Source organism: Ambystoma mexicanum, chromosome 8 (genome assembly GCF_040938575.1).
Source record: "Ambystoma mexicanum isolate Mex_15411 chromosome 8, UKY_AmexF1_1, whole genome shotgun sequence".
NCBI classification, from domain to species: Eukaryota; Metazoa; Chordata; class Amphibia; order Caudata; family Ambystomatidae; genus Ambystoma; species Ambystoma mexicanum.
This window is the reverse complement of record NC_090929.1, coordinates 1545508620-1545536286: the sequence shown is the minus strand read 5'-3', so window position 1 is coordinate 1545536286 and position 27667 is coordinate 1545508620. Positions and strand designations below refer to the sequence as shown.

The 27667-nt window shown below is 48.0% G+C and overlaps 1 protein-coding gene across 5 annotated transcripts in view; it reads left to right on the top strand.

Annotated features, from left to right (window-relative positions):
- LOC138473193 (VPS10 domain-containing receptor SorCS1-like) overlaps positions 1-27667 on the top strand; it is a 3088785-nt gene that overhangs the window by 921853 nt on the left and 2139265 nt on the right. For all 5 annotated transcript variants that reach the window (XM_069611754.1, XM_069611755.1, XM_069611758.1 and 2 more), the window contains exon 2: positions 8375-8442. In XM_069611754.1, the coding sequence (XP_069467855.1) occupies positions 8375-8442 (68 nt within the window). The remainder of the gene's footprint in view (positions 1-8374; positions 8443-27667) is intronic.

The following is a 27667-nucleotide window of genomic DNA, read 5'->3' as shown; positions in this document are numbered from 1 at the left end:
AATGGTAAAATACGGGATGTATAGCTCAGTGGCAAGACATGGATATTACAGCTCAGTGGCAAGACACGGTTAATACAGCTTAGTGGCAAGACACAGGTAATACAGCTCAGTGGCCAGACACAGGTAGCATAGCTCAGTGGCAAGATACAGGTAGTATAGCGCAGTGGCAAGACACTGGCAGTGTAGCTCAGTGGCAAGACACGGGTAGTAAAGCTCAGTGGCAAGAGGTGGGTAGTATAGCTCAGTGGCAAGACACAGGTAGTATAGCACAGTGGCAAGACACAGGTAGTATAGTGCAGTGGCAAGACACTGGAAGTATAGCTCAGTGGCAAGACACGGGTAGTATAGCTCAGTGGCAAGACATGGGTAGTATAGCTTAGTGGCAAGACACGTATAGTATAGCTCAGTGGCAAGACACAGGTAATACAGCTCAGTGGCACGACACAGGTAATATAGCTCAGTGGCAAGACACAGGTAATACAGCTTAGTGGCAAGACACAGGAAGCATTGCTCAGTGGTAAGATATGGGAAGTATAGCTCAGTGGCAAGACACGGGTAATACAGCTTAGTGGCAAGACACAGGTAGCATACCTCAGTGGCAAGATACAGGTAGTATAGCTCAGTGGGAAGATACGGGTAATACAGCTGAGTGGCAAGACACGGGTATTATAGCTCAGTGGCAAGACATGGGTAGTATAGCTCAGTGGCAAGACACAGGTAGTATAGCGCAGTGGCAAGACACGGGTAGTATAGCTCAGTGGCAAGACACAGGTAGTATAGCGCAGTGGCAAGACACTGGCAGTATAGCTCAGTGGCAAGACATGGGTAGTACAGCTCATTGGCAAGACACAGGTAATAGAGCTCAGTGACAAGACAGGGGTAATATAGCTCAGTAGCAAGACAGAGGTAGTGTAGCTCAATGGCAAGACACGGGTAATACAGCTTAGCGGCAAGAAACAGGAAGCATTGCTCAGTGGTAAGATACGGGAAGTATAGCTCAGTGGCAAGACATGGGTAATACAGCTCAGTGGCAAGACACGGGTAATACAGCTTAGTGGCAAAACACAGGTAATACAGCTCAGTGGCAAGACACAGGTAGCATAGCTCAGTGGCAAGATACAGGTAGTATAGCTCAGTGGCAAGCCACGTGTAATACAGCTGAGTGGCAAGACATGGTATTATAGCTCAGTGGCAAGACATGGGTAGTATAGCTCAGTGGCAAGACACTGGCAGTATTGCTCAGTGGCAAGACATGGGTAGTATAGCTCAGTGGCAAGACATGGGTAGTACAGCTGAGTGGCAAGACACGGGTAGTACAGCTCAGTGGCAAGACACAGGTAGTACAGCTCAGTGGCAAGACACGGATACAGCTCAGTGGCAAGACACAGGTAGTACAGCTTAGTGGCAAGACACAAGTAGTAGAGCTCAGTGGCAAGACACGGGTAGTACAGCTCACTGGCAAGACACAGGTAGTACAGCTCAGTGGCAAGACACAGGTAGTACAGCTCAGTGATAAGACGCAGGTAGCATAGCTCAGTGGCAAGATACGGGTAGTAGAGCTCAGTGGCAAGACACGGGTAGTACAGCTCACTGGCAAGACACAGGTAGTACAGCTCAGTGGCAAGACACAGGTAGTACAGCTCAGTGACAAGACGCAGGTAGCATAGCTCAGTGGCAAGACACTGGTATTATAGCTCAGTGGCAAGACACGGGTAGTATAGCTCAGTGGAAAGACACGGGTAGTACAGATCAGTGGCAAGACACAGCTAGTACAACTCAGTGGCAAGACACGGTTAGTACAGTTCAGTGGCAAGACAGGGGTAGTATAGCTCAGTGGCAAGACACGGGTAATACAACTCAGTGGCAAGACACGGATAATACAGCTCAGTGGCAAGACACAGGTAATACAGCTCACTGGCAAGACACAGGTAGTATGTAGTACAGCTCAGTGGCAAGACACAGGTAGAACCGCTCGGTGGCACAACACACATAGTGCAGCTCAGTGGCAAGACTAGAGTAGTACAGCTCAGTGGCAAGACATGGTTAGTACCACTCAATGGCAAGACACGTGTAGTACAGATCAGTGGAAAGACATGGGTAGTACAGCTCAGTGGCAAGACAGGGGTAGTATAGATCAGTGGCACGACACGGGTAATATAACTCAGTGGCAAGACATGGGTAATATAGCTCAGTGGCAAGACATGGGTAGTACAGCTCAGTGGCAAGCCACGGGTAGTACAGCTCAGTGGCAAGACAGGGGTAGTATAACTCAGTGGCAAGACACAGGTAGTACAGCTCAGTGGCAAGACACGGGTAGTACAGCTCAGTGGCAAGACACAGGTAGTACTGCTCAGTGGCAAGACACAGGTAGCATAGCTCAGTGGCAAGATACAGGTAGTATAGCTCAGTGGCAAGCCACGGGTAATACAGCTGAGTGGCAAGACATGGTATTATAGCTCAGTGGCAAGCCACGGGTAGTACAGCTCAGTGGCAAGACAGGGATAGTATAACTCAGTGGCAAGACACAGGTAGTACAGCTCAGTGGCAAGACACGGGTAGTACAGCTCAGTGGCAAGACACAGGTAGTACAGCTCAGTGGCAAGACACAGATAGTACAGCTTGGTGGCACAACACAGGTAGTACAGCTCAGTGGTAAGACACAGGTAGTACAGCTCAGTGGGAAGACATGGGTAGTATAGCTCAGTGGCAAGACACAGGTATTACAGCTCAGTGGCACAACACGGGTAGTACAGCTGAGTGGCACAACACGGGTAGTACAGCTCAGTGACAAGACATGGGTAATATAGCTCAGCGGCAAGACATGGGTAGTACAGCTCAGTGGCAAGACACAGGTAGTACAGCTCAGTGGCAAGACATGGGTAGTAGAGCTCAGTGGTAAGACACGGGTAGTACAGCTCAGTGGCAAGACACAGGTAGTACAGCTCAGTGGCACAACACGGGTAGTAAAGCTCAGTGGCACAACACGGGTAGTACAGCTCAGTGGCAAGACATGAGTAGTATAGCTCAGTGGCAAGACACGGGTAATACAGCTCAGTGGCAAGACACGGGCAATATAGCTCAGTGGCAAGACATGGATAGTACAGCTCAGTGGCAAGACACAGGTAGTACAGCTCAGTGGCAAGACATGGGTAGTAGAGCTCAGTGGCAAGACACGGGTAGTACAGCTCAGTGGCAAGACACAGGTAGTACAGCTCAGTGGCAAGACACAGGTAGTACAGCTCAGTGGCAAGACATGGGTAATGCGGCTCAGTGGCACAAAACGGGTAGTAGAGCTCAGTGGCAAGACACAGGTGGTATAGCACTGTGGCAAGACACGGGTAGTATAGCTCAGTGTAAACGTGCTTGTCTTGGAAGCAAGAAGACGCAGACCAACACAGCTTCGAATCGCGAGTCCGTACTTAGAAACCTCTTCGGTAATAAGTGTTATAAATAACCAATTATAACTATACATTCTTTGCATATTGTTACATCAGGGATTTATTTTGGCCCTCATTATGGCTTTGGCAGTAATGGTAAAAAAATGTAGCAGTGTAAATGCTGCTGAAATGGGAGGTGAATTACCTTATAAAGATCTGCCAATGTTTACCCCCGCCAAAAAATGTGACAATAAACATTGGTCAATCCAACCCCCTCCATTCTTCTCCCCGACCCCAGAACCTTTTAAAATCCTTTTCTACCTATAGTGAACTGGCACGACCTTGCACATGAGAGAAGAGACTGGGAAGGGGCGGCTGATAAGAACATGTACAATGGTTGTGACAGGTGGTCAGAGACCTGCATGCAGAAGTAATTGCACCAGCTGGGTATCTGGGAGGAAGTGGCCAGAGATATAAGGAGAGCCTTCGTCTGATGCTGAGGAAGGGAAACCTACATTGGAAGATGATATAATTAGGGGATTAGGCTGTTTTAGAGACAGAGCCCCTAATGAGCGTCAGCCTTTTCTAAGAGACTTTGGGACCAATGTAAGGGCACGCTGCATTTGACCCCATAGCCCATCTTCTAACAAACTGTAAATATTCCAGGGAATGGAAAGCCAGACATTATTAGATGGGCATGCCAACTGATGGACACGTCACAGAGGGAGAGGGATGGGAACATGAAGAGCAAAAGTGCGCCGACAGAAAACGAGATGGGCAGAGAGAGAGAAACAGAGAGACGGCGCTGGAGCTTAGCTTGGGGCGGAGGAGGGGTGTTTCAACATGCCATACGCAGTGGCAGTGCACTGGCTTTCATTGTAACGCTGATTTCCCCGTGTCACACTGCGCTGCCCAGCCATGCTGTGCAGTTTAAGAATTACCTCGTTTTGGGCCATTATAATGCCCAAATAAAAATGTAATGCAACGTGTTGCAAACTTAGGGTGCTGAATTGTGCAGTGTTTTAAAGTGCATGCAACGTGTCTGAGCCCTGAAAACTGAGTGATGTGTTACCAGAATGCAGAAAGCAGTGTACACCCATCGGACTCACTGCATGTCATTGACTTTCAGTGCAACATGTTGCATTTTTATTTTTAATGTTCTGCGTGTTTTCATTTGCACTGAACCTGCCCATTTGCATATGGTTCCTCTTGTATTGATATTTTCTTGCAAACTGAACTTAAAAGTCCACCCTTCCCCATCTGCATTCTCCCACCAGATGCCACTGCCCTGCACGTGTGGCACTGGATGAGGTGGGAGGGACTGGGCTAGCAGTGGCATTATTCGACAAGAGCCCTGCACAGCAGGAACAGTGAGAATGGGTGGCACCAGCAGTGCCAGGGGACAATGCCAGGGATGACACTCGGAGGCACCCATTCTGAATGCATGTGCCACCTGTGGTGCCACTTTGTGGTAGTCTCATAATTAAACTTTTTGAACACTGGCCCTCATATTTTCTTTAAAATCAGCACTGCAATAATCCCTCACTTGCCTCGCATTTCTCCTCATTGCCCAAGTCTCTTTCAATCAAATAATATGTAATATAGCTACATGTATGTAGTTGCTCACTCTTAACACAAGATTATTGGATTTTTTTTGGGGGGGGGCAAGGGAGTTCTTTATAACTTCTTTCCCATAAAGGGAAAGATTTACTTTACAATTTACTGCTTGTGCACATCTTTCAAAACGTCCTTGGCTGAGAACCCACTGCCCCCTAAAATGGTCTGCATGCTAGATTCCATGGAATAGCTTAACATGGGGCCACTTTGTGAAAAAACTTTTCCAGGGTCACTTTTGATTCCTAGTCCATCCCTGAAAGTAATCATTGCCCATATTGGCGAGACAGTGGTCCGGGATGAGAGAAAAGAAAGGGCATTCAGAAGGGGACAAAGAAAGTGGCAGAGGAAAAAAAACATCCCACTGGAAAGAAAGTGGTGGCACAAGAATGTGTCAATGAGAGGGACAGGATCCGCCGAGCCATATCAAAAATAAAAAAACGTGAAATAAGAGAATCAAAGGGATACATCATGGAGAGATTGGTTGTTTGCGTTAACCAATGACAAACAGACAGAAGAGACCTTATATGGAGGAGAGGCATGTATTGGGGAGAATGCATACATGGAAGAGGCTCTGCATGAGTGAAGTGGAGACAAACGAATGATCAGAGTTCAGGGACAGAGAAGACTGAGAGAGGATGAAAGAATTGAGATACAGAGACAAATAAAAGGACACATCATGATGAAGGATTAAGTGTCGAGGAGAAAGGGCAAGTGTGAGATAGGAGAGGGAGACTGGAGACACGAACAAGTCAATACAAGGAATCGATGATATGATAGGTTATTTATAACGCGCTTAATACCAAGAGGTTTCTAAGCGCAGACACGGGGATCGAACCTGTGCTGCTTCATGTCGTCTTGCTTCCAAGGCAAGCACGTTGCTGCTGAGCTATCCTCCGGGGCTAAAGGAAGGATAATGAGTGAGACTATAAGGTGAAAGGGAGATTTCAGATACACTTTTAAAGGAGTGGGGGCAAGACATAAAGACTGTAAGTTGAATCAAGACTAGATGAAGTAGAAATAAAGTAGAAATCATGAGAAGAGGAAGACAGAAGGCAGCGCCGTCCAGGCTGAAGCCGGCCCTTCCAACACTAAACATGACTATCCAGTCAGCCCCCAATACATGCTGATGTTTTAGGGTCGGCATGCGTCTTTGGAGGTTGTGTCTAATGACGGACTCCAGGTGATTTTTTCGCTGTAACTATCAATAAATCCAAATTCAGATAAAAGGAAATAAAATTCCCAATATTTTCCTAAAATAGGCAATGTGAGTTTGAGGGCCTACTAATTCAATTTCAACCTTCAACCTGTGAGTCATTGAATATGTGAGTGAGTGAGTGAGTGAGTGAGTGAGTGAGTGAGTGAGTGAGTGAGTGAGTGAGTGAGTGAGTGAGTGAGTGAGTGAGTGAGTGAAAGAGAGAGGTCAATGGTATCCTTTTAGAGCTCTGTGTGGCTCCTTGTGCATTGTCTGCAGGAAATTGTTTGAGCAGATGCAGGAGTTGAGTTCTGCCCACGTGCATGCTGTAATGTATACCTGTCGAGGGATCTCCCTAGGGATTGGCTGCAGGAAATTGTTTGAGCAGATGCAGGAGTTGAGTTCTGCCCACGTACATGCTGTAATGTATACCTGTCAAGGGATCTCCCTAGAGATTGCCTGCAGGAAATTGTTTTCCCACGTACATGCTGTAATGTATACCTGTTGAGGGATCTCCATAGGGATTGTGTGCAGGAAATTGTTTGAGCAGATGCAGGAGTTGAGTTCTGCCCACGTACATGCTGTAGTGTATACCTGTCGAGGGATCTCCCTAGGGATTGCCTGCAGGACATTGTTTGAGCAGATGCAGGAGTTGAGTTCTGCCCAAGTACATTCTGTAGTGTATACCTGTTGAGGGATCTCCCAAGGGATTGCCTGCAGGAAATCGTTTGAGCAGATGCAGGAGTTGAGTTCTGCCCACGAACATGTTGTAGTGTATTCCTCTCGAGGGATCTCCCAAGGGATTGCCTGCAGGACATTATTTGAGCAGATGCAGGAGTTGAGTTCTGCCCACGTACATGCTGTAATGTATTCCTGTCGAGGGATCTCCCTAGGGATTGCCTGCAGGACATTATTTGAGTAGATGCAGGTGTTCAATGCTGCCCAAGTACATGCTGTCATTAAAACCTAAAGAAGTTTATTGGGTGCCTGAATGTGCTTTGTCGGGTGACTTCCGGAGCTACGTTGGACAGTAGCAAGGATTCCAGTATTGTGCCCAGGGGTTCTGCATAGGGTGCCTGCTGGTAATAAGCACCATGTCGCCATGAACTTGGGGTACCGGCAGAAACCTGGTTTGGTCCTGCAAGAGTTCAGTGTGCTGTCTTGACAATCTCTTTGGGTACTTATATATGCTCAATAGTGTATCTGAATGAGTTGTGTGGGTACAACTAGCAGCACAGGGTATCATGTAATATTGTCCCTGTATATAATGTCTCGATACATATAGTCACTGGGAAATGGCATAGAGAACAGTATATATGGGGAAAATATATGGGGTAAATGGGAGCAGGGGTTGCAAGGGTGTCCCCACCTGGTGGGGTCCTGCAAGAGTTTAGTGTGCTATATTGACAATCTCTTTGGGGTACCTACATATGCCCAATAGTGTATCTGAATGAGTTGTGTGGGTACAACTAGCAGCACAGGGTATCAGGTAATATATTTTCCCTGTATATAATGTCTCGATACATATAGGTGCCGGGAAACGGCATAGGCAACAGTATATATGGGGACAATATATTGGGTAAATGGGAGCACGGGTTGCAGGGGTGTCCCCAGCTTCCTTAAAAAAAAAAAGAAGTTGGGGTTCCGGGGGTGTCCCCGCCCCCACCATGTTCCTAATGATAATGTCTCTGTAAAAAAAGTGCCATTTTTGATGGCAACATTTTTGCGGGGGCATTATCACATGGAACCCAGCACAGTGGGTTGTGGTTTAAGATGACACATCCAATTTAGATGGCAAAGCCAGCAGAGCTGCATTTACCTTAGAACAGTGTAGCATGTTCATCATATGTCACAGACAAGGTCCTGGTGTCGTATCATCAGCGTCATTTCAAGACTCTCAAGGGCCTGATTTACAAAACTGTTTTGAACGGGGCGTTCCCATGTTCCAACATTTCTGTCCACCAGGCCCGAATCCTGACAGGCCGGAGCAGAGCTGCGCTGTTGGTGGAGCAGTCGAAGCCCCAAGCACCTCCATCCGTGTCAGATTAGCGCGCGCGATAGCATTTCCCTCAATAATTACACAGCGTCCGGTAAATGAATGCTAAGTCCCCCCTCGGGCCGTCTCGTTTAGAATGAATGGCGGTAATTGTTTAAGACTAACTGTCTCTCTTTTCTCTCTCGCCCGCAGGTGATTCTCATTCTCACAAAGCTGTACGACTACAACCTGGGGAGCATCACCGAGAGCTCGCTGTGGAGGTGCGTAGATGCATGCAGCTGCTAATTGCCGGCGTTCCTACACACACGCGCGCGCAACACCAGCCCCCTCCCCCCACTGAATGCGAGTGTGTTTCTCTGCACCTGCGTGAAGCCTGACAGCGCCACCGTCCGCCTCCCCGGGGCGCCTTGTCCTCGGCATGCGTGTGTCCGCGCGCCTCTGATGCGCTCCGCCCGTCTTTATTCAGACGGATGCAATTTGGGTTCTGATTTGAATGCGGTCCCAGGCTGCAAATTGCCGTGGCAGGACTGCCATTACACGACGTGTTTTCTTATCAGGTGCCACCAAGGTACAGTAAATCCCTGGGGTTGGAAATTGAGAAGGACATGTCAGTTTCTGCTCCGCTGCTCCAGGCGCTTTGTTTCAAAGACAGCAAAGGCAACAGACGCCCGGGATGAAGCAAGAGACCTCGTCTTCACCTTGTAAACAAACGAGAAGCAAAGCTGTTATATTATCAGGGCTTAAGTTGAGGATACATGCGGGGGACTGAGTCCACTCACTTTTTTCAGAGGGTGGACTCAGTCCCCCCAGGTAAAATGAGAAACATTGAGGTCCTGATTCATGGATTATTTGCGCTGAAAAAAACAGGATGTGTGCGCCATTCTGCCCGCAAATCCCTGTTTAACAAATGGAGATTTACGGCCAGAATGGCACACAAATCCCGTTTTTTTTGGTGTAAATAATCCATGAATCGGGGCCTTAGCGTGGGCACTCAGTGCCTTGCCTTCCCCCCCCGCTTTATCCGGCCCTTCTTGCCCCCCCCCATCCCTACTACCCCCCTCACCCCCCCTCTCTGCATCAGTCATCCCATGCAGGCGGAAGCAAAAAATTGACATGACACCAGTTTATGATTGGAAGGTTAACATGCCTCAGCAGCTTTATTTGCATAAAGTCTTGGAGTTATCCTACAGGCGATCCGTAATTCACCGTCACTGATATACTATTCCAAGTGCGGCTACCTAGGGCTTACCCCCCCCTCCCCCTCCCCATCGTCCTCGTCCGGTGGACGCCTCGGATTGAGCCCAGCCCTGGCTTTCCACCTCTCTCTACCCCGGCCGTTGGTGATGTCAATTTTTGCCCCCATTTCCCCCTGCCCCCCAATTTTCTAGGTCTTTGTTGCGGATGCCCGACCCCCCCGCACACTTACCCCGTGTCCTAATCGGGCTCTAGCTAAAACCGGCAGCCACGCGGTGCCTCGCTAATGTTCAGGTTCCTATACCGGCACCACCACAAGTGCCCTTACAATTTCCTATACCGGCACCACCACAAGTGCCCTTACAATTTATTTACGTATCCGTATTTGGGCCGGCACCGCCCTCCGATGCCGTCCCCCACTTTCTGCCTGCCTAGTTGGTCGTCGCTTGCGACGTCCATCTAACCTTTTCTTACCAAACTTTACTCAGCCCCCCCTACGCCTTCGCGTTGTTCCGGTTATTGGCATCCCAGTCCTACCCCCACTATGCAAACCCCCCCCCCCCAGGTCTCCCTCCTGTGTCCCCGAGCCCCCAGAAACTTCGCAGGTCCCACTCACTAAAGGCCCCCCCCCCTCCAAATGCAGCCTTAGCAGGTGTGTCCCCCCCTTAGCTGGTGTCATATCTCTTCCGGATTCCCTGTCCCTCGTACTATCTTCCTTTCCCAACTGTCTCCCCCATTCCCCCCGGTCCCCTTATGCTGCGCCCCGCCAGGCCCCCTCTTTCCTGTCCTTGCTGGCCCTCCTTGTCCGAGCTCCCCCCCCCGATGTTCCTACCTTTCTTACTCCCTCCTCCAGCTCCCCCCCCTCTTGCCCCCCCCCTTCGTGATGACTTCCCCCTGCTGTATTTTTGTCCCGGTAGCATAACCCCCCGTATTCTCCTCTTGTTCCCCCCCAACCAGCTTCACTTGCTGCCCTTTTTTAGTTTGTTGTTCGTTCCCCCCCCCCCGCAATTTGGGTCTTGGAATTGTCTCCCAAGCCCCCTACATCCCTCCCCTTTTAACCCAGGGCCTCCCCCAAGCCTATTGCTCTTGGGGCGCCGTGCATCTAAACTCTTGGCTGCTTATTCCCCTGTGGGTCTGCTGGCAGTGCTTTGTTCAGGGATTGGCCTGTGATTCCTCCAAGACTCTCTGCTGGCTGCCGGCGGCGGAGAGTTCCCCCCCCAGCTTGCTTCCACAGGGCACTCCCTGTTAAATGGCTGGCATCTTGGGAGGTGCCCCCCCACTTGGGCCCCTCATACACATCCCGCATTCTGAAGTGCCGTCATCCATTCCAAAGACATCAAAGCAGTGCCTACCCCGGACAAGTGGGTCCCGTCCCCTTCAAAATACCCTGGTACTTTTATAGTGATGAGGGGATGCCGAATCCAAATCATCCCCCTGCTTTTCAGAAAACCGCCCATCCTATTATTTGTTTTCCGCCTTGCTTCTTCTATGGCGCCGTGGCGCAATGCCCCCTTCCACTCCTGTCTTGTGATTATCTCCGACCACATCACCTCACATCCCCTGAACCCACTCCCCATCCCATGAAGTAGTTTTCGCAATAGTTCTGACAAGTCCTTCCTTCCTTTTGTCACCAGATCGTTGCCCCCTATATGTAACAATATGATGTCAGGCCAGGGATGTTGCCTTGCCGCCTGTTCCAAGGTTCCCCATACGGATGTGACCTTCAAGCCACCCTTGTATATCCAGCTGATCTGTGTGTTCCGTAGGCCCAAGTTCCCGTCCCTAAACGCCTGCCGTGCTCTGGCCGCTGCACGGGCCACGAAGGAGTGCCCCACGACCCAAACCCTGGTGGCTTCTGTGGAGACATGACAAATCGTGTTAGCGTATGTATACTGAATAATTTCCCTCACCCCATATGTCGCCCTAAACCCCCCGCTCCCCCCTTGATTCCTTCCATTAGCGCACATATAATTTGTATTTATCCGATGACCATCTCCCGATCCTCTTTACCATGTCTTCCCCCAGCCCTTCCCTGCTTGCTGTTGTCGCTGCACCTATGCGAAATGAGTGAGTTGAATACAGCCCCGGATCCACCCCCGAAGTTGCCAGAGTTCCCTCCAAGACCCGCCTGAACTGAAAATTGGTAAGTGGGGTTCGGTCCTTATGTAGGAATAAATACCCCGGCTCCACCCCCCTGATGGCAAAGTATGCCGTGGTGCATACCACTGGACAGAAAGCCTCCTGACCTAGCCTGGCCAACCGCAGTTCGCTTCCCTTGGCCTTCTGGTCTGTCTTGGAGATTCTAATATTGACCGATAACCCCTCCCCAATGTGGCGTACATCCCCCCATAGCAAGGCTCTGCCGCTAGAATCATTCTTGGCTTTGGCTACCAATTCACTTATCCGCAGCGCCCCAAAAAAGGCCAGTGCGAAGCATGACTTGAACATAATGCATTCGTATTGCGAGTGGCACACCCTCGAGGTTGCCGCCATCACCTTTTGTAACAGCTCAAAATCAATGGGTTTCCTTACAATGTTGGGGGGGGCCGTTGCCGTGACTGCCCCTGCCCTGTCCCATCCTTTTATTGCCGCTCTCACTAAGAATCCTTTCGTCGGGTCCGGCTGGCCCGCCAGCTGGCTATGAAATGCCACTGCGCTGAGATGTCCTACCAGCCACGATCTTGATTTCCCCGTCCCCTTCGCCCACAGGACGAACCCATCCACACTTTTTTCCAAACCTTCGTCCTGCAAATGCCTAGTGTGCAACAGAAATGTCTCATAATTAGCCTTGTATCTATTCCAAGTGCTCCCTGCTAGCGCTCTGGAAGCGAGCTTTCTCATTCCTTGACCCAACTCACTAACTGCCATAGTTCCTCGTTGAACGGAGTCATGATGGGCTGGGCCAGGCTGTGTGCTTTCCGGAACCGTGTCATCTGTAAACGAGAAAGTGCATCAGCCGCTTTATTATCCACCCCGGGTACATGTCGTGCCTTGACAGCCGCATTCATCTCCAGGCATTTGCGAACCAAATGTCGTAGTAAGCACAATGTTGCTGGGCATTTAGCCGTGTGCGTGTTGACTGCCTGCACCACAGCCAAATTGTCCGACCATACCACTAATCGTTTGTTTCGCAGCTCATGCGACCAAATGTGCATGGCTGCCACCACTGGGAACAGCTCTAGCATGGTGATGTTTTTGCACCACCCCTTTCTCACCCATGCCTTTGGCCAGTCAGCCCTGCACCATTCCTTCCCTAATATTGCCCCGAATCCCACCCTCCCCGCAGCGGAGTCTGACATGTTTCTGCATTATACCCTCTCTGTATGGCTCCCTATGGCTGTTCGCATTATCTGTTGGTACTAAAATCTTACCGTAATCCAGTCTACGACCAAATGCCTGTGCTATTTCCCACTGAATTATGCTACATTTCCTGATGCTTTCATCCTACGAGCGTGATCTGATATATATCCCGGCGGCCAACACCACTGCTCCTATATTGATTCCACCTGCTGAATGCACCCAACCTAGCTATCTGCAGAGGTCCCTTAACAACTATCTTGCAACTACAAAACTGTGCCAACGCAGACAGGCTGCACTTGCAGTGCCAGCTGAACATTTTGAAACTCCATCAACATTCTTGTCTCCCCACTCCCCCCGAACTTTGGTCCTTAGCAGACCAAACCGCCCTTTCAGAATATAGCCTAGTTCCCACATAGGCCAGTCCATACTACTCTCGGACGATCAACCTGCATGCATAAATGGCTTTGCAATAAAATAAAACATTGTTAACACGAAAATTATTTAGTGAAATGGGACACCCCATGCTCAAATCCAAAGATATGTGGTGGGTACATTTCTGTCCCGAAAAAAGGTACAGCCCCACATTCCTGTGTAGACAAGACCGGCATTCCTCGCCCAGTCTGCCTAAGCAGAGGCTTATTTGAATGAACTTGCCCCTGCCCGGCCCAGGGCCAGAGCACAGCGTCACTGGGTGAATTAACAGATATCTGCCCACATCGCAACCAGTAACAACGACAATAAAAAGGTGGTAAACACCGAGTCAGCAGTTATCTCAACCCAAGAAACCGACTCGGCCCCTTGCATTGCTTGTCTGATCTGTGCACTGGTAAACATGCTCTCTGGAGCCGAGCTGGGAACAACTCAGCATTCCGCAACTCCTCCAGCCGGCAGGCGTCAGCACACCTATTTACTTTCTCCCTCCTCCGCCTCCCACTCCGGCGGGCTGCGCGCCAGAGAAACTGCCATGGCGTGTGCCGCCCCCCAGTGGGGGCGGTCCAGGCCGCCCCCCCCCCCGCAAGAAACAACGCGCCGGGGGGGCGGGAAGGTGACGCAATACCGGGCTCCGCTTGCTGACTGCCTTGCCGGTTCCGGGACCAGTGTGTCTCATGCGCTCAGCATACGCCATGGCCACCGAGGCTGGGAGGTGGTCTTTGTTAGAGCCCCCGGGTGACCGCCACAGCTCCGCCGCCGCTGCATCCGAGGACGGAATGAACGAGTCACAGACGAGGTTCGTGGAAGCGCGCAACAAAGCCTGCACGGCCACCAATCTCTCCCAGGTCGCAGGCAGCGCGCCGCCATGCCCCCGCACGTCCCCCCCACTGCGCGCAGTCCGCCCCGCTCCCTCTGCAACCCACCCCGTACCGGCAATACGCCACCGAGGTTCCGGGAGGGTCACGCGCCCGGGTGTCACCCGACGCGAGGGGGACAGGGCCGGGAACGACCCTCCAGACGCGCCACCAGCCCCGGAGTCCCCACTCCAGTGCCATGAAAAAAGGACATGAACCCCATGTGTCCCCCAGAGCGACAGCAGCTTGGCAGCCCCGTGGCATTCCCCGCATGCCCCCCGAAGTCCACACGACTCGCACAGACTGTCGCCAAATGCATGCATCCTCCGATCCCACCAGACCAAAATGATGCCATTACAATTTGACGCCTCCATCTCCCGTCCCTTTCTTCCTCCCCTAGCGATGATGCCACAAAACCATTGAGCAACACATGGGCCGGCGACCCCGTGTAGGCATGCACTTCCCTCAACAACATACTTGTTTGGGCATAATATGGACGTCATGCGCAGCTACACAGTGCATTCACAACCCAAATTACAGTGTCCCCCGCCACTCTTTGGTGCCCAAGCCGATCCTGTACTCCCGCAGCGGCTGATAAGGGGACCAACATGCTCCCTGCCACGTGACAAAAAGGCGCAATAGGCCCATTAGAAGTATTAGAACCAGGACAAAAGAAGTTATGGTCGTCAGGGGTCAAGGGAGGGGGGGCAGACAAGACATATTTGTAACCAGAGGCGCGGGGCCCCTAAAAGTGGGGCCCTTAAAAGTGGGGGGGGGGGTGGTACTCGAACCCGCCACTTCGGTAGCTTGACGGAACCAGTTTAGATAATAATAATTTCGCACTTCTATACCGCTATGAACCCTGGGTCTCTGTGCGCTGCCCCACCACTACCCACGGTGTGTGGCACCCATCCATCGACCCCGGAGGACGAACGGCTGCCCCACCGGCATCGAACCCGCGTCAGCAGACTCCCGACGTATGAAGGGCTGAGTCCGGCCCCGCCGGGACCAGAACCCGCATCGGCAGACTCTGGCATGAACATGAGGATAAAATGTATGGCCAAGCATTGCTCTACTCGCTGTGCCACTCGTCCTGTTCAATACTATTTTTTTTTTTTTTTTTGGGACTACTTATAGTGCTATGAACCCTCTGGGTATCCGCGGATGCAAAAGTTTGAGTTTGGCCCGCCGCCGGGATTCGAACCTGCGCTAACAGGCTCTACACGGATATCAAAGCGAGCGCTCTGCTCGCTGTGCCACTCGACCAGCTCCTACAGAATCTAGCTCGCAGAACAGACCAACGAAGCTACTCCAAACACCAGAAATTCTTTGGACTTGAAATTAAACGCGGCACAGCGCCTTCTATAAAGAGCCACCCATGTAAGGCACACTGACGAACGGCGGCCCTGTTAACCTCCCAGCAGTTCGGAGGCCATCCTATAAACAGACACCACCTGAAAATCACCCTTGAAATAAACGCGGCACAACACAAGAGGCACCTACATGCGGCACGGCGGCCAATAAAGACAGAAAATGCCCCTCCCCCCACCGAGAACCGGGCCCGACACCGTCTCCACTCACTCACCCCACCTCCACATCACCGCGAACATATATCCCCAGTGCCTACCTCCAACGTTTGCTCCTCGAACCGACCGCTGCAGCACCGGGAACTCCCTCGAACTCGTCCACGACCTCCTGCACCGACGCGATACCCGTCCTCCTTCTACCAACGATGGAACGCCACCGATACCACCGTCACCACCTTCGACCCTATCCCCAACCTCGCGTCCACTGCACACGATGCGGAATGCCTGCCTGCGACAAGAAAACGAACGCTGCTCCGGCGAGACGGGAAACCGAGGGAGGATGTGTGATTGCTCACACAAGTCCGGGCTTTTATGGCCGGCTTCTCCCCGGTTTCCGGCCCTGCGCCTCCGCTTTCGCGCCCTTCAGGGGGGGGCGGACCTTGTATTACGTCATCCTCCCGCCCCCCCGGCGCGTTATCTCTTACGGGCGTGGGGGGGAGGGGGAAGTGCGGCCTGGACCGCCCCCACTAAGGGGCGGCGCCCGCCATGCCAGCTTTCCTGGCGCGTTCGCCCGCCGGAATGTCCTCTTTGAATTTACAAATTAAACCCGACCTCGCGGATCGAATGGCAGTCGTCAGCTTTTCTGGCCGGACACTCACAACTGCACTATTTAACCAGATGAAAAATAAACAACTAATGGTGAAATGTCCCGTTTCGGTACTGCAAGTTGCAGGGAAACATTTGTATTGGCTCTTAGATTTTGAAACATGCACACCTTTTAACGTTTTCAAAAACACTTTCGGAGAAAATATTCTCTCTTGGTTTTGTGTGTTGATTTCATGAAAGGCAAATGCCATTCGTGCAATTTGGGTGGTTATGCAAATCCAATTTAATGAAATGTTCATATTTCACTTTGATATGCTAATTTCTGGCGACGTCTCATCCCATTGAGTTTGTTTATGAGTCCCCCACTTTAATTTTTTGGACTTGACCCCTGTATATTATTGTTTATGACATACCTCATGCCGCTTCTCTTCTGTGGCTGTGCCTGCACCTTGCAAGCATGAAGCCTTTGAACCAAGGCAGAACAAAAAAGTTTAAGGCTGGAAAGTTTAGAATTCATCTTAACCTCCGCCATTGCTCTGGGCACCCTTCCAGACCATTGTTCTTTGCCTGCCAAGCCATTATAAAATGTCTCCTGCAGAAGGGATGTGACCAGGAAGTATGGGCTAGACCAGACCGTTTTGGCTGGGACCGTGCCTGATTTGCATATAGTATTTTCCCTTTTGTAAAGGCTTTTCCTCTTTTGTAAAGGCTTGGCGGGAGAAGAACAATGGTCTAGATGGTTGCCCAGAGCTACGCCAGAGGTTAAGATTCATTCTAATCCTTCCAGCCATCACCTCTTGTTTTGTTTTGAACCAAGGAGCAGGATCCCCTACTTGTATTTACTGAGGAATCAGATTCAGTGGGCCAGCTTGGCTGTATTACCAAATACCTGATTTTGATAGGGCGGCAGCACTGACAGATCAGCACACCAGTGATTTGTAACGGTATGATTTATTTGATGTCGCTGAATGATGCTGACACTCCATCAACGATACGCCACAGCCCATCATGGCGATACCCTATGGCATGCCTAGAAACCCCCTCTGTAGTGGCTTTACAGGCTGAAAAACGATGTTCTGGAGCGGGGCCCAGAGCTGCACCTGTGGTTAAGATTAATTCTAAACCTTCGAGCCATCACCTTTTGGTTTTCCCTATAGCAACCGATAAGTGCACAGGGTGACAGGAAAAGTATGGCATCACCTTTTCTTCATGACAACCTACATCAAATAAACATGTGGATCAGTGATGCACACAACTGACCCCCAACACCCCAGAACTCTGGTGACCATGTTTAAGGAACCAGCCTGTATTTCTTTGCACACACCTTTGGTGCAAAACAGATCATGGCCATAGTTCAGCTCTATCTCAGCCTACTGCAAAATAGAGATCCCACTTTGGTGCCATGGAGAGGACTCAGTGTTGTGGGGCTGGCAGACACAGGTCACCTCCATGCCCATGATCTGTTTTTCACAAGAGTTCAGTGCAGTGGAATAATCAGTGCTTTGTAGGGTGAGCCACACACACTCTCATGTCCTCCACCAGAGGAGCAGGAATAATGGGCCATCTGCCAGAAAACAGTAGCAGCACAGGGTTGTTCCTCTTTCCTGCTTCTGTGCAGGCCAGCTCCTTTTCCATGATCTGTTGTTCACAAGGGTTAAGTGCAGTGGAATCATCAATGCTTTGTAGGGTGAGCCACACACACTCTCATGTCCTCCACCAGAGGAGCAGGAATAATGGGCCATCTGCCAGAAAACAGTAGCAGCAGAAATGGTTCCTCTTTCCTGCTTTTGTGCAGGCCAGCTCCTTTTCCATGATCTGTTGTTCACAAGGGTTAAGTGCAGTGGAATCATCAGTGCTTTCTAGGGTGAACTACACACACTCTTTCGTCCTCCACCCGAGGAGCAGGAATATTGGGCCATCTGCCAGAAAACAGTAGCAGCACAGGGTTGTTCCTCTTTCTTGCTTTTGTGCAGGCCAGCTCCTTTCCCATGATCTGTTGTTCACAAGGGTTAAGTGCAGTGGAATCATCAGTGCTTTCTAGGGTGAACTACACACACTCTTTCGTCCTCCACCCGAGGAGCAGGAATAATGGGCCGTCTGCCAGAAAACAGTATTAGCACATGGCTTTTCCGCTTTCGTACTTCTGTGTGCCTATGCATGTAATAGCTGGTCTAAAATGCTGCAACACACCTCTATTAGTACAAAGGCAATGGGCCCGCTGGCCTTTCTACATGTGCTCCTCCCATGCAGGGCTGGACTGACCCACAGGCAACTCGTTGCACCTTGAAACACGTGTGTATAGGCGCATAATTAATAACATCAATCAATCTGGTGATTTCCCAGTAGGCCTCTGCATTCTGGGCCTTTTTAGTGTGGTAACCTATTTAATTTCCAAATGTTCTCATAGGAAAAGGGGTTGGCTAGCTGAAAATGTTTATTATGGGGACATTCTGAGAATTATTTCCAGGGCCTCCTTTGTTTCCCAGACCTCCCTTTCCCTCGTGCATAAGTGGGACCCAATCAAACAGTGCCATGAGTGTGTGTTAATTGTGGTTTGAAGCATACACTGTTTGCTTCCAATTCCATGTTGATTTGGGATTGCAAGGTCCGTTTCCTTCCAAAAACCTGTTGGTACAAACTGTTGCATTAAAGTACAGCTGCCACTTGGTTCCCTATCATACAGATCTCTTTCAGATAGTCATATATGTTTCCTTATCCAATAGCACTGTACACGTTGGGGCTTCGATGAGTGATATTTGTTAATCACCAGGATTGAAATTAGGATGCACACTTTACTATTTCTTGGCAAGCTTCTGCCTGGCCAAACATGTGTGTCGAACCAAACCCTGTAGCTGAGATTAGGTGGTCTAGAGAGAGCACAGATAAGTCGTAGCCTAGAACGTTTGCCAATCAGAACCACTGGGCCTCATTACACGGATGGCGGTAGGGATTTACCTGTACCGGTAAAATACCGGTACCGGTAAATCCCTACCGCCTTACTACGAGGTCCCTTTGCGGGTTGGGGGATTTAACGCCTGCTTTTTGCAGGCGTTAAAATCCAACCCGCTAAGGGACCTCGGAGCTAATTACGGCACCGCAAAATTGCGGTGCCGTAATTAGCGCCTTCCCCATTCCCATAGAGCCCTATGGGGCAGAAATGGGAATGGGGAAGGGCAATGGCGGAAGGGGGATTTACCGCCCCTCCAACCTTGGAATGGGGCGGTAAATCCCCTTTCCGCCAAGGCGGTGCCGGTATTTTACCGGCATGAGCCATGGCGCTAATAGCGCCATGGCTCACCGCCTACCGGGTAATGAGGCCCACTGACTCTTTTGGAGAGATTTGGTCAGCTCTGAAGTGTTCCAGTAACCCTTGAACTGGCCCAGCTAACAATCACATTCATTCTGATAGCTTTGTAGGCTGTATGAGCAGAGGTGTCCAGTGCTAACTCAAAACCTGTGTTTTTTGGTGATTGCCAGTGCTTTATTGTTTAGTGCTGGTTGATCCTTTATTGTTCCTTTTAGCTTTTCATGTGTTTGTTAGCCTCTTTCTCATCTTTCCTGTTTTACCAATACCTTCCCTCAAAAAAGTTTAAATAACACAACATATGTTTTCCCGTTTCTTTACCCATTGCTCTTCTCATTTGTGCCAACTTAAAAACTATACAATCTCTAAAATGTTACCTAAGCCCTTTCATTTTTTTTTTTACCACAGTCTCATTTGGCTGTGTGTTTGTCCTCCTAGTTTATGTGTGATATCTTCCTTTTCTGTCACTTCCCTTGTCCTTTGCCAAGAAAAATAAAGCCATATTCATGTGCCGTAGTCAGTCACTTGTCTTTTTGGGGGTTTTTGTTTGGTTTAAGTACTAAGAAAGGAATGTAAAGTGTGGGACTGGGACTGGTACTCAGACGGAGAGAAGGAAGTGGAGATCCTTTCATGGAAAAATGCACGTCTGGTGCATTTGGCGATGAGTGCTACAGTCACAACAGGTGTTTCCGAAGGCAGAGGAGCCATTTTGGAGTGGTTCAGGAAGAGTAGAGGATTCACGTCTGACAAAGGAGTGTTTGTCATTGACACACGAGGAGGCTTACGAGGAGGTGGAGGAGGCTTCAGAGGAGGTGATAGAGGCAGGGTTGTTACAAGGGTTTATTCCAATGCAAGGGGTCCATTTGCCAGAGGTAGTGGATGGGGCTGGTGAGGTGTATGGGTTTTCGGACTGATCTGAACATGGTCGCTGCAGCTACAATACACACCTTTCTGAACAATGTCTGTGAGCTGTTCATTTTTGGAGTAGGAGATGAGCTGGTGTGCTCTAGCAGGAAGGGGTTGCGAACTAGGCGTGGGAGAAGTGGGTCAACCAAAGAAGGATGAGGAGGGGGAGCAGGTGTTTGTTTTAGTAGAATAAAAGCGCAATGGTGGAGTAGACAATGGTTGTCCCCCACAGCCATTTCAGAGGGAGCAGGGCTGACAGAAGTAGTACCTGTTGAATTTCAATTGGGACAGGGGTCACACACACCTCCAATAACAATGCCCACCTTGCCATGGGACTGTGAATAATTTAGATTGCCAGAGGAAGACTTACAAAGTAGAAGGAAGGCACAATGAAATGCAACCGATGCAAAATACAAGTCAAGTGCCTTTTGCAATGGCTGGGTTGTCCTGTGGGAAGAAAACTCCAATCCACATGCACATGGATCAGTGCTATATTCTAGCTAGCCCTATAACGTGCATGCCGCCTTCCAAGGACTACTCTTCCATAGCATGCTCCCGGGATGGGGAGAGCTTTCTGGCATGCATCAGTATGTTCAGCCCAGAGGCCCCCCCCCCCACCCTGCTCACTGAGCCCATGCAAGCCAATCTGCCATGTGTGCATACGGCACTAGTGCTGCAATCCTTCAGCAGGCCTTGGATAACACCACCAGTATAGCTTACTGTTAGCAGTGGTGGTGGCCTTGTGGGTATGGCACTGCAGGAGCAGTCACAGATAGATGGACAGATGCATCATACATCCCGTATTACCAGAGTGGCGTTCATTGGGGGTAGCTGAAGCCCATGGCAGTGAAGGATGCCATTTCACCTGTAGGTTACTGGACACTGGGAAAAGGGATAGGGAAAAGCAGACATGGTGCTATGACTGCCCCCTGGCTCAGGAGGATAGCCCTCAAATATTGCTGAAACGGCTATTCAATTGAGTGAGTGTCACAATGTTAATCAGCTTCACAATGCTTTATCACAGCCTACAATGTTATGGAAACATTGCAAACATAGCACAACTCTGGAAATCAAACACCTGCCTGCAGAGTAAAAATACGTTTTCCCCAAAAATATCAAGAGTTAATGAGTTAATCCAAGTCAATTAAGCTAAGGCAGCCAATTTCACTGAAAACTATGTTTGGCCCATGTTGGCACGTGGTGGCCAACTTGCTAATTTTGATTCTGTTATAATACCCTCCAAAATAATATCCTCAAATGAATTGTATTTGACCTGTTGTTATATATCTACATCCTTCATTCATGATTAAGAGAAAGAACAATGTTAATGGAAAATGGTTTAGGTTTATGGGAAAGACATCAAGCCATAACCGAATTAAATTGTGAAATTAACTGAACTGGATAGAGACACCACACATGTATCACGTTGAAGTCAATGTTAGTGAACAGTTACCAAAAAACAGAAAGTCTGTAAAACTGCTTGAACCTCACTCTTCATTCAGCCTATTTGCAATATTCTCATTTTCGAGGCTGATTGTGCTTTTTCTGAATCAACAGTTGTTATTTTTTTTGGGTCAAACCATATATATTTGATTTATCCTATTTTATCTTATGCATTTAAACCTTGGTTTTTTGGGATTCTGGATTGAGATTGCTTGCCTCTCTTGGATTTGTTTACTTTGCTTATATTTTGTGGGTCCACTACCTACACCTTATACACCTTATACGACTTATACACATACATAAATATAACATAATTTACTAACTGTGGCTATTGTTGATCTAGACATAAACTTTTAGCTACAACCTATAGGCTATAAGGGGGTTCCTTTCGCAGAGCAGGAAGCGTGGTCACTGCAGGGGTTTACCCTTTGATCCGCTCTTCACTTGGAGATGGTGGGTTCCGCAGAAACACTAAATCGGCATGTTTCAAGAGAGGCTGCAGTATGCAGACATGGATAATTGGCCGCATTGGATAATGGTTGCATTCCTGTCATTGGACTATGCCTCCTGCCCCTCTTTGTATTCATGATGAACCTCTTGCCTCTACAGTTATCTCTGTTGGTGTAGCAAGTTCATATTTCTTTGTGATTACTACCACAAACATGTCCCCAGAAGACCTTTAATCTTGGAGATACTAGCAAAGGGATCTCCTTGTTGGACACGACAATCACTGACTTTTTCAATGTCTGGGATGTTACCCCAATTAACGACGTCAGCTTTGTCTCTGAGTTTCGCTCTGACTTGGCAGAGGATCTTGCTGTGCTGCTCCCCTTCCTCAGTTCTAAAACCATTGAGTCAATAGTTAAGGCATTTGTAACAAACTATTCTGAGGAAAATCAGAAGTCTTATTTGATGCCTGTAAGCCCCCTGTTGCCTGGCCTGCCTGGAATTCATTTAGATACCAGCCCGCTGTTGATTGATCTGGAAACTGATGCTGCTATGGCTGCTATGGCACTTTATCGCCAGATACACCCACAAACACCCATAAGAATCAACAGAGAATCACTTCAAACTTGATTGAGTCCAGTGTGCAAAACTCTTGGGAATGAACTTTGTCCCCGCGGCCTGAACCAGCATTTCGAATGATCTATGACGAGTTGATTAACACGCTGCAAATCCCTAATGCAGTAGATCATCTGTGGCAATGTTTAATAGTCTGGAAAATGTACTCTCCCAGTTGATAGCCAAATGTGATACTATTGAGAAAAAACTTGACAATCAAGGCAACATACTTGAATACATTGTGTGTACTTAGTACATTCTTACTAATACCAACAATGCTCACACAATCATCCTGGATAAAACGTATGCTAAGATAATGTCACTAATGAAATTTGCTCTGGCCCAACAGAAGAAAAGCAAGATATTATCCAGAATCACCACTGCCGAAGTGGACATTGCTACAGTAACTTGGTATAAATGGAAAATAAAAGGGTGATTAAACAAGCTATTATGTATGACAATCTTTCAGCCAAAAGGAAAAGGCATATGCCTTTCACCACCATGTCAGATCCCAATATGTGTATCTGGCCTGTTATGCACTCACATGCCTCAAACACAACCAATGCCAGTACTGTTGCTGTCCATAAGGGTCATTTGATGGAGGGCCCAAACTTACAAAATGCGTGGCTGACATATCATTTATTGTGGAAGGAGAAAATTAGCCTGTGCTCAACACTATGCCTCCACCACTTACTATTGCAGTAATAGCTGCTACCAATCGGTTGACTGCTCCAAGTCATCAAGGCGGTGTTTCATTACCAGGTCAAGGTAAAAGAAAGCAAGGAAATCAGACTTCCCTCCAGCAGCACCATCACCAAAAATCTCCAGACACTGAGGTGTAGGTGCCGGTTTACAACCATGAAAGGTTGTTTCTGAGTCCGGCTGTTTACGCTCCTAAGGTGGATGTGGGATGAGTCCTTCAGTTAGGAATGTTATGATTCAAATGTACCCAAGAGACTGGCAAACAAAGATCTGATCTAAATCACTGGTCTCTGAAAGAACTGATAAAGTTATGGTCTTACAAATCAGAGGTCTTTTTTGCAGTGCAAAATGTTTCTTTTTTAACCGCTCACTGCTGTTATTGATGTCCTATACAATTATTCCTTTACACTTCTTCAGAAGTGAGGACATTAGAATAGTGAACTCTTCTGAAAATGTTAAACAAGTTACTTCTATGGTCCATTTTCAAGTAGAAAGTACTTTTGACTATATTATGGACTCCTGCCCTGCCTTAAAACGGCCTGGTTATGCATACTATATTTTGGAAATTGATGCACAACTAATGTGGTAAATTAAATAATTTTAGCCGACACATTACTGGACATGTAAACACATTGAGAAATGAAAGGAGAGTATCACCCCTTGGTCTTGCACAGAACAGGTGTATTCAGTCTATGTCTAATAGAGGTGGGAGGATTTTTAACCCTGACTTACGCCTGCAGCTGGTCCCCCCAGCTATACATCGAGAAATGGGCGAGCTCCAAAATATGGTAGGGTGGGTCTGTGGACATAGGGAAAGGGAGGAGGAGTGTCACTGAGAATGGCTGCCTACCATTGTTGAAAAGTACAGACAACCTAATTACTAGTCCCCCTTTCTGATTCCTTAGTTGGAACATTTGCGTACACATGCACCTATTCAGAGAGGATGGTCTTTTAGGTTACATTGACAACCTTAGTGCGATAGTGTTACAACAAACCTGGTTAACAGAGCCTTTATGAATGACTCATGGAACACACTGTCAAAACTGGCCACTCAGGGCCCAAGAGGGTGCACTAAAGGCGGCTTGGTTTTTGGAGTCATGAAACCACTCGGTTTGGTAGAAATCTCAAGCATATCCCTAAACGTTCTGGCTGGCAGAGATTTACATCCTCAAGAATGCCACGGTGAGGGCTTAAGGGAGCTAATTATCATTAATATCTATGACCCTTCCCTTACTTGAGTTGCCATGCTGTAGTAATCAAGGAACTAATTACTTGGCTCTCAGGCCAGATGGACTCCAACCCTTAGTGGGGACTGTAACTCTAGAATCCTGAGGGATGACAATTTAAGGGGGCCATATATGGACTTAGCGCCATCACCTACATCGAGTGGCAGAATAGATAGGGCCTGTCATAGAGGGACTCAATGGGTGTACTTGATATATATGGCTGGTTTGGGCTTCTGACATGCCGTCCTAATTTACTAGAACTGGGCACCATAGCAGTAGCATCTTAGACTACCTCTTTATTTGGTAACTCACCTTCCTTAATTGTTGCTATGAGCCTGTTCCAATGACAGGAAAGCAATCATTATCCAATGTTGCCAGCCTTAATCTTAAGCCTCAGTCATTACTTGAGTATTGTTCCAATCGGGACACTTCAGGTTAACTCAATTATAAACAGGATTTCCTGGGGTAATGGAAAAAATGGGACAGCATTTCACTTGACTCAGCTTACTTTAACTGACTACATATTGAACACTATGTCCATTGACTTCCAACACCCATTGGAGGTTGCCAAACTTGCTATCACCAATTATGAAACATATCTAGAGAGCATGAAGCCATGCACTTTTGTCAATTTAGCAACTCTATCTAGAGTGGGTATTGGTCCTAAAAAATGTTACCAACATTTTTATGATTAACATATTAGAGACAAGAAAATGAGCATATGGAAAGCCCTTTATGTCTTGGCATGCCAACTACTCCACCCACTTAATCATGCCACCAGAGTAAAGATCATACAGAATTACCATCGAAAATGGCTCAAATGGCATGCATACCAGGTGGATTAGTCTCTATGTCAGGCATTGGTTTGCTCTTCTTTAACCAACAATACCACTACGTTTTGTAAGATCATCAATGGCAATAAACCACTTGTAAGAGACATTAATGGTGTGTCAGAGCAGGTTTGGGCTAATTATATTGAACTGACAGCTGGAGGAGATTGAATTGACAACTCCATTGCTGCTAATATCACCACTAACTGGCTCTTCTTGAAAAGCCTTAGGGACATACATGGTATCATTAGGACTAGCAAATCATCACGGGCAACTGGCCCTGACAGTACTTTCAATTTATTGATCAAGTCTGACAGAACTCCGGGCCATCGCCTTATAATGGTTGTTTCACTGGATCAGTGTGATACAGTCCATACCATTGTCTTGGCGGGACAGTATAATTGTCCCAGTCTTAAAAAAAGGAAGTCACACTGAACAGGTTAAATACAGTCTACTGGCAATGCTAGATTCTCCAGTTAATATACTTTGCAAGAGTCATTTTAGAAGAGCTGGGATTCTGGGGTGATTTGAACAACATCATCCCATTTAACACCTCCATAAATGGTATGACCTTGACCACGTCATTCAGCAGGCCTGGTTAATGGTACAATTCCTGTGTATGCAGCATTATTCACTTTAGCAAAACCTTGAACCCAGTGTCTAGGGGGCGGCTGTGGAGGAAACTGCACAATTAGAATATCCCTTTAGGTCTGCTGAAGACGATTATATCCCTCGATGAACAAACCAGGGTGAAGGTTTGCCTTTAAAAACATGGGGGGCTGACTGATTAGATACCCAGTCAGAAAGAGTTAAAGCATGGGTGCATCCTTGCCCCCATGTTGTTCAACATGTATCTGTCCTACCCAGAAGAGGCCATCTCAAACCCTTCTTCTATTCAACCTAAAATGGGCAATACTCTATTCCCATGGATGGCTTATGCTGATGACTTGGTATTACTTGGTATTACTTGATCTTACTTGATCTGACTCCTGGCGGAATGCAGTATTTACTGAGTACTTTGAAAGCATATTCCGTTCTAATCCCCTTAGTGTGGGATTATCCATGATTGGAATTTAATACCATGAAGACTGTGAAGACCTCTGAGATAATGGGTGCTTGGTTACAAATCACGAGAAAATGTAGACATTGACGCCTGTGCAGCAAAAGTTTCTTGGAAACAGTTAAACACCTACTGACAGAGTGCACCTCTCTAATGAAGCTTTGAACGCAGGCTTTGAGTTCAGCTGGTTTGGATGGGAACCTGACAGCAGAGACTAATTGGAACCTATTCATGAGTGGGAGTGACGAAACATGTATTATAATTTCCACTATTTTATGAAAAATAATTGCCAATAATATGGACATTTTGGGATTGCGTGTGCAGATGCAGATTGAGTGAGTATGTTTCTGTTTTTAGAATGTTTTTTGGATTCAATTTGGATGCTTTCTTTTACGGTGGTATTAAAAGTAGATTTTATTTTTAACTGTATACTACCCTAATAATAAACCCAAAACAAAAATTAAAAAACATTTTTACGAAGAAGTGTGCCACTACTGTGTACGCATCATGGTTCTGCACCCTTACAACACTTTAATTAAACGCATCATCTGCAAGAGAAATATACAGACTAAACACTGCACACAACCCTCAAAACAGAGAATATGCAACTTATAGAAGAATGTAGAACTCTGAGTATGAACCAGGGGTGAGAGGCAAATTACTAACTTCACAAATGATATGTCTTTGGACGCAAAAGGTGCACAAGTGACTTAACCAGCCTCTAGGTCCCAACATGGAACAAGCAGATATTTATTGGTGAATAGAACCTTTTTTCAGGTCTTTGGCAGGTTGATGGTGTTAAACCTAGCATCCAGCAGTTATGAGAGCGGATCAAGTTCAGTTTGAGTATGTTAGATTGTTTGTGCCAAAGCGACAAGCGAGCATCTGTTATGTTTCAATGCAGTAGCTCTGTTCTGTTTGAATGCATAATTTCACATTAGTGGTCAGGATGCTCACCAGGATCTGTTTGAGGTTGAGCCACGTTGAGCGGGTTGTAACTGCTGGGAATGGTCTATGAGTGCTGTTCTAGTGGTTGGACT